Below are 16,560 nucleotides of genomic sequence, written 5' to 3' on the forward strand. Positions count from 1 at the left end.
TGCTCTCGTTCTCTCCAATCTAACATGGTTAATACTCTGCACATCAAAAATAGCAATTAGAAATTGATTTGGGAATTTTTGGTGGTTTTTTGAGGGAGTTGGGGTTTTGAAATGCGCACTTCTCGGAAGACGCACCCCGGCTTTGTAGCACAAGGCGCGCGGACGCGGATTTCCTGAAGGTGGGCCACGTCTTCCGACCATTTTCCCGTGTGAGAAAAAGTCGGGGGACGTGGGTCATCCGTAGGGCACCCGCGTCCGCCGAGAGGCGCATTCCAAAACCAAAACCCCCCCAAAAAATGAAACTAAGACCTAAAAATTAATTCTAAACGGATAGAAATGCAGAGTAGGATGTGTAAAATACCTGGATGAGACGGCGTTCGATTCCGACGGTCAGATTTTCCGCAGCGACCACGGGAAGTTTCTTGTCAAAAGCTCCTTTTTCAACCTCCAAAGTCAAACGGTAAAAATGATATGGTAAAAGGTCTTTTTATAGGTTTTTTGGATGAATTAGTTCATTTTTTACCATGAAAAGATGTTTTTCGATGTATTTTTGCCTATTTTAAACAGGTATGAGTAATGTGTCGCTTTTGTGCAGGACAAAGGGATTTCAAGGGAAATTGTAATTTTTTCACAAACAAAAATATCAGAGTCATCTTTAAGCCCTTTTCTGACTCCTAAAACATGAAAAGATCGCCGAGCGTTTCTTTTACACTCGTTAAAACGGAATTAAAAGACGGTCCCCTTTTAGCTCTTTTCTGACCGCAAAATCAGGAAAAGATTGCCGGGTTTTTGTCGTTTCAAACTCGATAAGGAAATAAAACGACGTGTCCTTGATCGCTTTTTACTTTTCAGGTCAACGACACTATTATGAAAGTACTCCTTGGTCGCAAGATCAAGCGGTTCCCCCAGGTATTATTTTATACTTTTTCGGGCTTGAGGGACACAAATATACGAAAAAGTTCAACGTGGAGTCTCCTTTAGTTTTTTCAGACTCTCTAAAATTGAAAAACGCCGAGTTTCTCCTATACTGGGCTCGTTAAACTTTTACAGTAGAGGACCTGTTCAATTACAAACAGGAACGAACCACTCCTTCCTAGGGTTCGAATTTAAACTAGGTTGGACTCATCCGAAGGATGAGCTTATAATCAAGCATATGTTATCCTCCTCAAGCTTGTTAAAAATAAAGAGGTACTTGCCAGAAATGGTGGGGGAAAAGAGAGAAGAATGAACCTGTTTGTTACCTTTTGTCTCGAAAGAAACTTTATCACCGCTCTTGAACACGACACTGTCTCGTTCACCTGGGTTGGGAAATATTTTACCTCACAAGTTGATCAAACCACTTTGAAAGTCTTTAACCGGGTTTCGGGGATTAACTTTGAGATATTCGTCACCAAGCCATCTGTCGTGTCGTTATGTGTTCAAGAGGTCTGCAAGCAAAAACTTTCATCTGCAAAATACTTGTCATCCATTTGACCATCCCTGAGTCAGTCCTTACAGCAACATTTCTTCAACTTGAACAATGATTTCGTGTTGCGGGCTTGCCTGCAACAGGTCGCTTTCTATCGACATCGACACATTATCTAGAAAGATGACTTAGGAATCGACAGTACCTTGAAGTCTGCATGCATCAATGGCAGGTTTCTCGCCTTTGACGTCAGTTTACATCATTGACTTTCGATCAAAGGATTCCGTGAAGTGTTCGACATCAAAACATCTATTCACATTTCACGGGTTGTGCTTGGTACTTTGAGAACCATTGACATTACTGGTGGTTTCTCTCACGCTTGTTAACAGTTTACATCATCGACTGGTAATCAAGTGGTTTCTAACATGTTCAACATCGAATCATTTAATCACATGGCTAGAATCGTACCAATTCGGGAAGTAGAAGTGAAGACCCTGGATCTAGTTTCCACCATCCAGGCTGCGAGGAGTTTTGTATTCATTATCTATGTAGACTAATCATAAACAGATGGCTGCGTCCATACTGTGTCTACAAAAGTCTATAAAAATGATGTACTGCAAGATCATTCCTGTATCAGAATAGTTAGTCCATTAGTTAAAGTTTTGAATCTGAGTATGGGAATGCCTACCTCAGTGATGATATAATCTTATACATGTATTTTGTGTTGAAAATTGCAGGTTCCAACCAGGTCATCCACAAGACAATCCTTGAAATGATAAAGCGCTTCACCCTTCCTAGATATTACAAAACCCTAATCTATTCCAGGCTTCGCACTTTAGGGGGCAATCTGTTACACTAAAAAATGTCACCATGACTACTTACAGTTAGTATGGCTCAAATCAACAGTCATACTACCCTTTTTAGGCAAGTCTTATGCCTCTGCTATCCATCTCAAACTCAAAGAAGAGAGAAAGTCTTGTAAAAAATGTGTTTATCTCTGGGGTCGCAGGTTCTCTCGAGCCTTACTTGCGGGGACGCTCACAATGTTCACAAAGTCTGCGTCTTTGGACGCTCTGTATGTCAAAGGACAGGTGCGTCCTTCTGTAAAAGGCAAAATGCGCGAGTTTCATCTTAAAAAAGTTACTTGTGGTTACTTCTAGAACTTTCTAGAGGTCGGTTTGATGATTTGGATGCGCCTCCAGTTGGTTCATGTATCTCTATTAAGGGGGAACTTATCCCATCAATAAGGGAGCTATCCCACCCAAAGAGGGGGATTATCCCATTGATGGTGGACCTGAATAACCTCTTTACAACACTATAAATAAAGGCATTGAGCCAGAAGGAGGAGAGGTTGAAGCTATACATTTTCTTTGGGTAAATGCTGCAGGAATTAGGACTCCCATTTAGAACCTTGTGAGGAGAGATTGTCTTTGCTTGATTCTACTTGGAAGTGGGTGAGCTTTGTCAAAGTAGAGGAAAACCCTTGATGGACCCTGGGAGGAACTTGCACAACACCAAGGCCAGGTTGTAAGAGTTTCTTTGTTTCGTTATTAATACAAACTGGTTTATTTTTCTCAATAGCTTGTGTTAATGAGTTATTTCATGTGTTCCTTGGTCTGCATGTTGAATATATGTTTTAATATATGAAATGCAAGTGCTTGGTAATTGTTTGATTGTTTGTGGTTGCAGGAATTGACTTGAAGGAGGAGCTCATCCGGATCGGCAAGGACGGACTACAACAACCGCGTTTTGGAATAAGGTAAGCCTAAACACTTGTAGTTTTCATGTTTTAAAAGGTATATTTAGAGAAAGATCACTCCATTTTGTCTTGTTTGTCGCTAGAGAGTTTAGACTCCTAGGGAGGTCAGTTGTGCCCGCACAAACGACTTTTTCCGCCACGACACCTCCTTTATGTGTAAGGGCAAAAACTCTTTTAAGTTGTTTGACATATTTTGAACTGTAGTAAATGTGATCACTTTAGAACAAAAGTCTAGAGTTGGTTTCGAATATATGTTTCCTCCAGCTGTTTGTGGTGCCCTTTGAGAGTAAATTTGTGGTCAGCATAGGACATTTCCCGAATTCCAGAAACCTACCTAGGTGAATCACTCCCTGCCCACTAGACATGGTCTCTTATATCAGAGTCAAAATTCAGTTGTTTTTTCCCTGAACCTTGACTGTTTTTACATTCTGTAATGTTACCTAGAAATGCAATCTCCTCTGGAGAGTTCAATTTGTGAATTCTTTTGAGCTTCTTGTAGGAGATATACGAGTAGAAACATGGGAACGGTTACTCTCAGTTTCTACAGGACTATGTTTTGTAGACGACTGAGCAGAATGACCCAATTATTTACATTTATAGCACCTTGTAGTTCCCACTACTGATGTATGATTTCGTGAATACAGTTTTAAAGAAGAAAAGTTCTCTGAATTTCCACTCTTCTTAGCCTCCTGAATAAGATTATTATTTGGTGATGTTTTGCTATGTAGACTTCCACCCTTTTTACTATGCTCAGAAGGGTAACCTTTTGCTACCGCTTTAGTGTAGCTGTTCTTTTTACTATCCTCAATGGAGGAGGAAACATTTCCCTCTGCCATTAATTTCACTAAAGAATTTGTATCTGTGTGAGACAAGCTTTTTAAATTCTTTGCTGTGATGTTATGCATCACCTCAATCAGGGCAGATTGCTGTAATTTGTTTGTTGCAACACCTTCTTGAATCAATTCTATAACCACTTTAAATTCCCCTGAACTTGAAGTTTCAAAAAGAAAAACATATGTTGCTAGTGTCAAAAAGGTTGAGGAGCTGATGCATTTCCTTAATTGCAACTCTGGGACCTGGTAATGTTCTTCCATCTCCTTAAATGAAACAGAAAACTCAGTAATAGTGCAACTCAGGGTGTTAAACAAGCGATTAAGGAAAGACGCAAACAAATTTTCATCCAAGTAGCATTTTTTCCACAGTAAATCTTGAAAGAGATTTGACCAAGATTCTCCATGTTTTGATGTTCCACACCAAACATACATATATGCCACATGCATGCGGGTTTTCTTGGCATCTACTGATCCTCATTGATTTTCTTCAACTCCTTCATATTTGTTGTTTCCACAGTGCTCCCATATAGGACAAGCTTCTGAATTTGTGTAACGTCGGCACCGCCCGGATTGTCCTCTATAAAGATGGTCAAACTGCGAACATTCTGGAATTTTACATACTTCAAGACAACTGGTTTTCCCTCAAGATTATCTGGTGATAAAACCACGATATCACTTGGAGGAAAGTCATTTACATTGCTAAACCCCATATGCTCCTTATTTGCAAATAGTTTCACTATATTTGGACTTCCTCGGTAAGACCTTTAATTACCAAAGAATGTAATTTGATAACTTGAGTAAATGGTATATAGATCAGTAGCTGCTCATCTGCATCAATCTCAAGGTAAAACCCATTATCTTCACTGTAGCCCTGTTTTATTGCATTTACAATGGATTGAATCCAGAACCTTTACAAAGCCGCAGAAGAATGTTTCTTATTGGAATCCAAAGGCGATTATCAAATGCTGAGAGTGACGCACATGCATCCTTTCCACTGCTACTTCATCTTTGATTATCCAAAATATATCAGTGCCACTGCAGGGTGCATCTAACAACGCCCTATCAAGTGAATTCAGACCCAACACCTTTGGCAGCTCTTTGCCATCATAGTTGCAGATTATGCTGTTTGTCATACCCATTCGATGAATATTTGCAGAAAAGGATTTAAGTCTTGAGTTTTTCAATTCATTAGCGTCTAATATTCTTATGTTCTTCATGATGATCCTTTCTATTAATTACTACACGCTTCCATCGTGATCCAGGTGTATATTGATTGAACTCTAGAATCATAGTATCATCTAAATGACATTGGCAGTGGCGACTATCTCTGTCACAATAATCTGAATGACCCACAACCCCATACCACCATCCATATGGGAATTCCTTGTTCCTTCTCTACTGTATCTCAACATGATCTCCAGGACATAGAACATTCAAACAAACAGATTGGTGAAGATCATGGGCAGGTGTGTCCACAGGAGGTGCTCGCAGCCTGTCCCACTGTACTCCTTCCTCAACGATAATTTTTCGATGACCATGTGGTGGATACCTGGCCTTGAAAGTATCGGTTCTGCTATCATAACTAAGCTCTGCATCATAATAAGATAGCATAAACCCAACATGTCCACGCTCGCGATTGTATACCTGAGCTAGAAACCAAAATTTACCACTTTCAAGTGCCAGATACCACGCCATCACTGAATCACTGAGTGAGCTGCTTTTGCCTCCTTTGTTAATCTCTGGCCGTAATCTCAACCACGAAAATTGCCAAATGCAAGACAGGGACCTCAACCAGGCGTTAACTTTGCAGCCATCTAACACCCCTGTCTCATTACTCATTGTAACAGTCCATTGCCATCGGTAGGCTGCAGGACCAATAACCTTCCCCCATTTTGCTTTCAAACGAGGCTCCCACAGGTAATTGCTCCTACACCTCTCCCTTAGATCTCTTTAAACACCAGTGACCAGTAACTTCACCATCAACATTTGAACTGTATATTATAAGGTTTCCAACATATTTGTGACCACCAGCGTGTGAGCATGAACTCACAGCTACATGACCTTTGAGGCTTCAAGATTCTATATCTTCTTTTGAAACTTGCAATTTGAGCTTACGGCGACACCTAATGACCTAATGATAAAGATAAGCGGTCAAATTGATAGGCAAAGGGTATAAGATGATCACTGATAATGGATTTTGATGGATATGACATCTGTGTAAGAGTGGCTATGGATTCGGACAATCTACTAAATGTTCACTATTTTGCTCTGATTTAAAGATTGTTCAGCTGTTGCCACATCTACACAAGGCAGAATGCGGTCAAGGGTGGTATTTTCTATTGAAGGTGCTTCAGTGTGAACATTTTTCCCATTCTTTCCATATGCCTCCACAAAACACCAATCAGGAATATCTGTTGTGCCAATAAGGAACCATCCTTTTCTTTGATATGCTCCCAAGAGTAATTACTTTTAGCTGTCTCTGCAATCTTAGCCAAATGATCATGGGTAAAAGCAGTGCCACATGGGTTGCTTGGATTGATAATAACCATTGCCACTGTGTTGCTGTCTGCAATTGTATGAATCCCTGTGTAATGCATCAAACTAAATTGAGAAATTTTGGCATTAGTATTCTTAAGTGATAACAGTGGCTCCACTTGGGATAGTGTGCTCCTGTAGTACACTAAGAACTCGCAAGTCTAGTGCTTTATCCTTTTATGACAAACTAAAATTTTCTTGACAAGTGTTCCCTTTAAGCTTCTTGAGCCTTCACCTTTGATAATCACCATAGGAGAGAGAAGTCTATATCTACTAAAAAAAAAATTGCTCAGTCAACCTTGAGCTTATTTGCATTTTCCTACCTACCTACCCTATCAATTCAAACTTCTTTCAGCTCAATCAATGTGAAATTTCCAATGTAGCCAATCATTTGTCTTATCTGATATTTGAGTTTTTTGACTGCATCGGAGTTCAGAGCCACAATGATATTGTGATGACCAGTGCCACTGAAATTGCCTCTGATATTCATAGAAAAACTGAAACACTGGAAAGTAAAACTCTTCCATATATTTGGCTATAGGATCCCAGAATACATGATTAGCTTGATGATTCTTGTAACTTTCTAGTTGTGCAAACTGATCTTCAAAAACAGTGTACTCATCCTCAATCGTGAAAGAGAAAGGAAACAACACTCTCTCCTTATGTGCTGCCATAAAAATCTTTTGAAAAGAATGATCACAACCACGAAGACTATATGGTTGAATTTGACCTTGTAAGCGTTCAATATCTTTCTCAATGACTTTGGCAAATTCATCCAAAAATTTCATCTTATCCTCTGCCTTGCAGTCAAATGATTTTAGATAAGAAGACAAGGACAAAGAAAAATTTTCAACTATTTCTTCATTAATATGATGATCATTCCACTGTTTGAAACCTTGAATTGAAGGAGAGTTTGCCACCGCATCTGATCTATCCATCCATTCCTCCAAAAACATAAGCCAAAAGTCTTCAAATGACTTAATGGATTTGGTAGGAAAGCTTTCAATCCATTGTTTACATTTCCCTTGAAAAGAATCATAGAACGACATAATGCAAACATCCTCATGTTTAACTCTAAGAAGCTCTGTAAAATCACAAAAATCTGATATATGCTTCAAAGTTAAACTCAAATCTTCTCCGTTGAATTTTGGACCATTCCTTAGAAAATATGCATCCTTGGGAAAATGATTTGGGAAACCATGAATTCCTGAAAAATCTATGCATGCATACCTTGAAATAAGAATGGTAGCATCTGGGTCCTTCATAACTCCAGTGGAATCACCATGAATGTATGAATTTTGAATTCTTCAACAATGGAGTCGCCAAGGTAGATTTGCAGCCTCAAAAAGATTTCTGAGCTCCTGCTACCTTCAGAAGTTCAGTCTCTTGATTTCGTGAAGGAATTATCTTTAGACTCCCGGCAGATGCACGAAATCATACATCAGTAGTGGGAACTACAAGGTGCTATAAATGTAAATAATTGGGTCATTCTGCTCAGTCTTGTACAAAACATAGTCCTGTAGAAGCTGAGAGTAACCGTTCCCGTGTTTCTACTCGTATATCTCCTACAAGAAGCTCAAAAGAATTCACAAATTGAACTCTCCAGAGGAGATTGCATTTCCAGGTAACATTACAGAATGTAAAAACAGTTAAGGTTCAGGGAAAAAACAATTGAATTTTGACTCTGATATAAGAGACCATGTCCAGTGGGCAGGGAGTGATTCACCTAGGTAGGTTTCTGGAATTCGGGAAATGTCCTATGATGACCACAAATTTACTCTCAAAGGGCACCACAAACAGCTGGAGGAAACATATATTCGAAACCAACTCTAGACTTTTGTTCTAAAGTGATCACATTTACTACAGTTCAAAATATGTCAAACATCTTAAAAGAGTTTTTGCCCTTACACATAAAGGAGGTGGACAACACATCAATGACGTGGCCATCTGTCACATTTTGGATAATAAAAGATAAAAAAATTGCTCAGTCAACCTTGAGCTTATTTGCATTTTCATACCTACCTACCCTATCAATTCAAACTTCTTTCAGCTCAATCAATGTGAAATTTCCAATGTAGCCAATCATTTGTCTTATCTGATATTTGAGTTTTTTGACAGCATCGGAGTTCAGAGCCACAATGATATTGTGATGACCAGTGCCACTGAAATTGCCTCTGATCTTCATAGAAAAACTGAAACACTGGAAAGTAAAACTCTTCCATATATTTGGCTATAGGATCCCAGAATACATGATCAACTTGATGATTCTTGTAACTTTCTGGTTGTGCAAACTGATTTTCAACAACAGTGTACTCATCCTCAATCGTGAAAGATAAAGGAAACAACACTCTCTCCTTATGTGCTGCCATAAAAATCTTTTGAAAAGAATGATCACAACCACGAAGACTATATGGTTGAATTTGACCTTGTAAGCATTCAATATCTTTCTCAATGACTTTGGCAAATTCATCCAAAAATTTCATCTTATCCTCTACCTTGTAGTCAAATGATTTTAGATAAGAAGACAAGGACAAAGAAAAATTTTCAACTATTTCTTCATTAATATGATGATCATTCCACTGTTTGAAACCTTGAATTGAAGGAGAGTTTGCCACCGCATCTAATCTATCCATCCATTCCTCCAAAAACATAAGCCAAAAGTCTTCAAATGACTTAATGGATTTGGTAGGAAAGCTTTCAATCCATTGTTTACATTTCCCTTGAAATGAATCATAGAACAACATAATGCAAACATCCTCATGTTTAACTCTAAGAAGCTCTGTAAAATCACAAAAATCTGATATATGCTTCAAAGTTAAACTCAAATATTCTCCGTTGAATTTTGGACCATTCCTTAGAAAATATGCATCCTTGGGAAAATGATTTGGGAAACCATGAATTCCTGAAAAATCTATGCATGCATACCTTGAAATAAGAATGGTAGCATCTGGGTCCTTCATAACTCCAGTGGAATCACCATGAATGTATGAATTTTGAATTCTTCAACAATGGAGTCGCCAAGGTAGATTTGCAGCCTCAAAAAGATTTCTGAGCTCCTGCTACCTTCAGAAGTTCAGTCTCTTGATTTCGGGAATGAATTATCTTCAGACTCCCGGCAGACGCACCAAAATGTTATCTCAAAATCAGGCCTGGAAGGCTGCAGACCAGGAAGACTTCAAGTAACTATTTCAAACCAACTTTTGGCTGAGGCTTAGCCTCCTCAACCTGAGAGGGCTCTCTCAAAGGTTAATGATTTTGATAAAGATTAGATGGCTAACTCTATGAAACAAGTGAAAAATATGAATGGTTGAACATGATCAGTAAACATCCATTAGGCTTATGGATTCAACAACACCTCAAAATAACAATGAACTCAACCTTACATGGAAGTCAGGGCATTCAACATTTAAACATTCAGAATATAAACTCACATGGGACCACACAATTTATAAATGTATAGAGGAAGTTAGAGCACATTCAGTGAATTCTGAGTGATTATACATCCATACCACTGTAATAATTAAGAAAAGAACAACATCACATATTCTGAACATAAAAAATCCTTCATGAATCCTGAGAAGTAAAGTCAAGCATGTATTACTGAAAATGAGTCTTTACATAGGCCAAATACAAGCTTTTCATAAAATTTCCAACACCTATTACATTTCCCATTCCACTATATATAGACTTGACTAAGATTCCTCCTTAAACATTAGGGGAACTCGAAATCTACTTCTAATGACACCTGTTTAATGATTAACCACCTATTTAATGCAACAAACTTTAACTAGACTTTCTAGAGGTCTAAATCAAGTAGGATTCTAATACCATGCTATGCTAATAACAATAGCCTTGATTACAATGGTTCTCGTTCTTTGACATCTGGTTCCTTTGTACTTAGGCTGTGATAAATGTTCAAAACTCCATGCTGGTCTTCAATGCCACATCTTCTCCATTGTCCTGAAACATAGGAAACTACCCCTGCTCATCGGTCTTTAGTTTTCCTTACAATTTTCGAATGCAAAGAAGCATGTCCTTTATCTCTGATTATCCAAAATGTAACAGATGGCCACGTCCTTGATGTGCTGTCCACCTCCTTTATGTGTAAGGGCAAAAACTCTTTTAAGCTGTTTTGACATATTTTGAACTGTAGTAAATGTGATCACTTTAGAACAAAAGTCTAGAGTTGGTTTCGAATATATGTTTCCTCCACCTGTTTGTGGTGCCCTTTGAGAGTAAATTTGTGGTCAGCATAGGACATTTCCCGAATTCCAGAAACCTACCTAGGTGAATCACTCCCTGCCCACTGGACATGGTCTCTTATATCAGAGTCAAAATTCAGTTGTTTTTTCCCTGAACCTTGACTGTTTTTACATTCTGTAATGTTACCTGGAAATGCAATCTCCTCTGGAGAGTTCAATTTGTGAATTCTTTTGAGCTTCTTGTAGGAGATATACGAGTAGAAACACGGGAATGGTTACTCTCAGCTTCTGCAGGACTATGTTTTGTACAAGACTGAGCAGAATGACCCAATTATTTACATTTATAGCACCTTGTAGTTCCCACTACTGATGTATGATTTCGTGAATACAGTTTTAAAGAAGAAAAGTTCTCTGAATTTCCACTCTTCTTAGCCTCCTGAATAAGATTATTATTTGGTGATGTTTTGCTATGTAGACTTCCACCCTTTTTACTATGCTCAGAAGGGTAACCTTTTGCTACCGCTTTAGTGCAGCTGTTCTTTTTACTATCCTCAATGGAGGAGGAAACATTTCCCTCTGCCATTAATTTCACTAAAGAATTTGTATCTGTGTGAGACAAGCTTTTTAAATTCTTTGCTGCGATGTTATGCATCACCTCAATCGGGGCAGATTGCTGTAATTTGTTTGTTGCAGCACCTTCTTGAATCCATTCTATAACCACTTTAAATTCCCCTGAACTTGAAGTTTCAAAAAGAAAAACATCTGTTGCTAGTGTCAAAAAGGTTGAGGAGCTGATACATTTCCTTAATTGCAACTCTGGGACCTAGTAATTTTCTTCCATCTCCTTAAATGAAATAGAAAACTCAGTAATAGTGCAACTCAGGGTGTTAAACAAGCGATTAAGGAAAGACGCAAACAAATTTTCATCCAAGTAGCATTTTTTCCACAGTAAATCCTGAAAGAGATTTGACCAAGATTCTCCATGTTTTGATGTTCCACACCAAACATACATATATGCCACATGCATGAGGGTTTTCTTGGCATCTACTGATCCTCATTGATTTTCTTCAACTCCTTCATATTTGTTGTTTCCACAGTGCTCCCATATAGGACAAGCTTCTGAATTTGTGTAACGTCGGCACCGCCCTGATTGTCCTCTATAAAGATGGTCAAACTGCGAACATTCTGGAATTTTACATACTTCAAGACAACTGGTTTTCCCTCAAGATTATCTGGTGATAAAACCACGGTATCACTTGGAGGAAAGTCATTTACATTGCTAAACCCCATATGCTCCTTATTTGCAAATAGTTTCACTGTCTTTGGACTTCCTCGGTAAGACCTTTAATTACCAAAGAATGCAATTTGATAACTTGAGTAAATGGTATATAGATCAGTAGCTGCTCATCTGCATCAATCTCAAGGTAAAGCCCATTATCTTCCCTGTAGCCCTGTTTTATTGCATTTACGATGGATTGAATCCAGAACCTTTACAAAGCCGCAGAAGAATGTTTCTTATTGGAATCCAAAGGCGATTATCAAATGCTGAGAGTAACGCACAGGCATCCTTTCCACTGCTACTTCATCTTTGATTATCCAAAATATATCAGTGCCACTGCAGGGTGCATCTAACAACGCCCTATCAAGTGAATTCAGACCCAACACCTTTGGCAGCTCTTTGCCATCATAGTTGCAGATTATGCTGTTTGTCACACCCATTCGATGAATATTTGCAGAAAAAGATTTAAGTCTTGAGTTTTTCAATTCATTAGCATATAATATTCCTATGTTCTTCATGATGATCCTTTCTATTAATTGCTGCACGCCGCCATCGTGATCCAGGTGTATATTGATTGAACTCTAGAATCACAGTATCATCTAAATGACATTGGCAGTGGCGACTATCTCTGTCACAATAATCTGAATGACCCACAACCCCATACCACCATCCATATGGGAATTCCTTGTTCCTTCTCTACTGTATCTCAACATGATCTCCAGGACATAGAACATTCAAACAAACAGATTGGTGAAGATCATGGGCAGGTGTGTCCACAGGAGGTGCTCGCAGCCTGTCCCACTGTACTCCTTCCTCAACGACAATTTTTCGATGACCATGTGGTGGATACCTGGCCTTGAAAGTATCGGTTCTGCTATCATAACTAAGCTCTGCGTCATAACAAGATAGCATAAACCCAACATGTCCACGCTCGCGATTGTATACCTGAGCTGGAAACCAAAATTTACCACTTTCAAGTGCCAGATACCACGCCATCACTGAATCACTGAGTGAGCTGCTTTTGCCTCCTTTGTTAATCTCTGGCCGTAATCTCAACCACGAAAATTGCCAAATGCAAGACAGGGACCTCAACCAGGCGTTAACTTTGCAGCCATCTAACACCTCTGTCTCATTACTCATTGTAACAATCCATTGCCATCGGTAGGCTGCAGGACCAATAACCTTCCCCCATTTTGCTTTCAAACGAGGCTCCCACAGGTAATTGCTCCTACACCTCTCCCTTAGATCTCTTTAAACACCAGTGACCAGTAACTTCACCATCAACATTTGAACTGTATATTATAAGGTTTCCAGCATATTTGTGACCACCAGCGTGTGAGCATGAACTCACAAGTACATGACCTTTGAGGCTTCGAGATTCTATATCTTCTTTTGAAACTTGCAATTTGAGCTTACGACGACACCTAATGACCTAATGATAAAGATAAGCGGTCGAATTGACAGGCAAAGGGTATAAGCTGATCACTGATAATGGATTTTGATGGATATGACATCTGTGTAAGATTGGCTATGGATTCGGACAATCTACTAAATGTTCACTATTTTGCTCTGATTTAAAGATTGTTCAGCTGTTGCCACATCTACACAAGGCAGAATGCGGTCAAGGGCGGTATTTTCTACTGAAGGTGCTTCAGTGTGAACATTTTTCCCATTCTTTCCATATGCCTCCACAAAACACCAATCAGGAATATCTGTTGTGCTAATCAGGAACCATCCTTTTCTTTGATATGCTCCCAAGAGTAATTACTTTTAGCTGTCTCTGCAATCTTAGCCAAATGATCATGGGTAAAAGTAGTGCCGCATGGGTTTCTTGGATTGATAATAACCATTGCCACTGTGTTGCTGTCTGCAATTGTATGAATCACTGTGTAATGCATCAAACTAAATTGAGAAATTTTGGCATTAGTATTCTTAAGTGATAACAGAATCAATGACCCAGTTGTCCAGTGTTGAGGAACGACTCAAGTCCCTCACAAGGCAGGAAGAGGAGTACATTTGGGAGTTGCAGAGTAGCCCTCTACAAGAGTACATAGATAAGGCTTGCAGCTCTACCAACCTGCCATTATACATTGGGGATAGCAAGGAAGAGTTATACAAATGGATCATGATGGGTGATCAGGTGGAGCAACATGAGTTGAGCATTAGGAAACATCAACATGGTAGATTTATTCCATGTGCAGGGATTCATGCATTATATACTTCCCATGAGATGGATTTATGAGAGATTATGAGTTGGAACTCTATTGACAGGATACTCTTAGCCAAGGGCATATTGCAACTTGGGCCCTCAAGCACAAGCAATGATGGAGGGCTAAGGTGGTGTCATATCCAACATGTCCTAGGACTTACGTGGCATTCGAATCTAGGAGAATCAATTGGGGCTAGGATTGACCCAAGGATTGTTTTGGATTCAGGTCTAATAGGATCCATTCATGATCATTTAGAATGGAGGCATGGAATAACACATTGGGTTGTATGGGATCTTGGTATCAATATACAAATGCTTCTTTTGTGGATAGAAGTGGATTACTTGAGGGCAAACAATCTTTGGGCAGGAGGATTTGTAATATAAATATATATATAGATATATTTGGATATGGTCAAAGTGGATGGAATCTTCCCATGGTATTTAATGTGGCAATTTCCCATGGCATTGGCCCATGGTACTTGCCTTTGTTTTTCGAGGGAAAGTAATAAAATAAAGTCTCTAAAAAGTCAATCAAGCCAATAAAAGGGGATAGCAGAGTTATTTATCTATTTGGATTTTGTTGTGAACTTGGCAAGGCTAGTTCTAGTTGATCCTAAGTATGAAAACCCATGGGAGTAATTTGTGTAGTGGATCCATCTAGGATCTACGATTGTGCTATAATATATTTAATTTCTTTGTTGATGGGTTGTTAAGTTATGGTATGTTCTATGCTTATAACAGTTTACTTCTTTTTCTTATTATATTCCACCGATTAGCAATCACATGTACATAAAGTAAAGTGCAGATAGAACATTAAATGATCGACAGAAAACAAGCCAAGTCAAGAGACACAAGATGTGGCGGCTAGCCAGGGGCAAACCCCACGATGTGTGGGGAAACCCTTTGATCAAATATTCTTTTATCTTCAATAATTCAGCAGAGAGAAATACTACAATAAATCTGATTCATATCAGCAGTAGCAAACCCTAGATCAGTAGCATCAGCATTAGCGGCTTCATTATCAAACTAGGGCAGACCATATCTCACAAACCGACAGTCGGATTGACTTCATTCCACCACCAAAAGTTTCGGCTTCTAGAGGAGGTTCAGATGAACCTACAACATAGTTCAGATGAGGAGATCTTCTAGGCCACGCAAGTCAATCTTTACTTTTGCAGTTGTAGCTTCAGTTTCAGCAGTTTCCGGCTTCAAACTAGGGCAGTCGATATCTTGCAAACCGTTCCTCGAATTGACTTCATTCCACCACCAAAAGTTGTGGCTTTCAAAGGAGGTTCAGATGAACCTACAGTGCAGTTCCAAAGAGGAGATCTTCTAGGCCACGCAAGTCAATCTTTACTTCTGCAGTTGCAACTTCAGTTTTAGCAGTTTCCGGCTTCAAACTAAGGCAGTCGATATCTTGCAAACCGTTCGTCGGATTGACTTCATTCCACCACCAAAAGTTGCGGCTTTCAAAGGAGGTTTAGATGAACCTACAGTGCAGTTCCAAAGAGGAGATCTTCTAGGCCACACAAGTCAATCTTTACTTCTGCAGTTGCAGCTTCAGTTTCAGCAGTTTCCGGCTTCAAACTAGGGCAGTCGATATCTTGCAAACCGTTCGTCGGATTGACTTCATTCCACCACCAAAAGTTGTGGCTTCCAAAGGAGGTTCAGATGAACCTACAGCGCAGTTACAAAGAGGAGATATTCTAGGCCACGCAAGTCAATCTTTACTTCTGCAATTACAGCTTCAAATTCGATAGCTTCCAGCTTCACATGTGAGAGAGAGAGAGACCCATTTCAGCGCAGTAGAGAAGAGACTCATATCTGCGCAGTAGAGAGAGAGATGTGATGAGAGTAGTGAGTCCAAATGAGGAAAATTCCTCTTATATTTATACACAATGTTGGTGGGTGAATAGATGTGACTGTTGGGCTTCTGAGCCTACATGAGTTGTAGGTCGGCTTGATAATAATTCCATAATCAAAATAAATTCATATCTCCATGAATACTTTATCGGAATCGGATGATCTTTATATCAATCCTACGCCTCTCGACGAGAGGAATCTAATAAAAATATTATCAACCATGAATAAGATGACCCACATGAAGTTTTGCCCTGGTTGCCAATTTTAACACAGCCATACATGCTAAGGCACAGGCTTTAGTAGGTCTTGTGTGGGCATGTAATTTTGTTTCTATTTATTTAAATAAAGAAGATGCTGCATTCTTAGATCTTTATTGTGTTAGGTGTTTTTAGTGCAAGAATTTCAGTAGAACACCTAGAGTGTACCATATCTCATTAAAATTTTGATGTTGGGATATTGCAAGATTCAATCATGC

General features: G+C 39.1%; 2 protein-coding genes and 2 pseudogenes across 2 annotated transcripts in view; 1 reads left to right on the plus strand and 3 right to left on the minus strand.

Moving 5' to 3' along the window:
- Positions 1-16,560, plus strand: part of LOC149213256 (uncharacterized) — a 133,340-nt gene that overhangs the window by 113,700 nt on the left and 3,080 nt on the right. The gene's annotated exons all lie outside the window — the stretch shown is intronic.
- On the minus strand, positions 4,734-5,983 carry LOC149213258 (F-box protein At2g32560 pseudogene; annotated as a pseudogene).
- On the minus strand, positions 11,767-12,207 carry LOC149213259 (PITH domain-containing protein At3g04780 pseudogene; annotated as a pseudogene).
- LOC149213260 (F-box protein At2g32560-like) lies at positions 12,529-13,129 on the minus strand. The gene has a single exon (XM_089390735.1). The coding sequence runs from the start codon at positions 13,007-13,009 to the stop codon at positions 12,710-12,712; it is 300 nt and encodes a 99-aa protein (XP_089246861.1). The 5' UTR covers positions 13,010-13,129; the 3' UTR covers positions 12,529-12,709.

The sequence above is a fragment of the Pinus tabuliformis genome, chromosome 1_1 (genome assembly GCF_031772625.1).
Source record: "Pinus tabuliformis cultivar Carrire ecotype Pingquan chromosome 1_1, CPIR1, whole genome shotgun sequence".
Lineage (NCBI taxonomy): Eukaryota > Viridiplantae > Streptophyta > Pinopsida > Pinales > Pinaceae > Pinus > Pinus tabuliformis.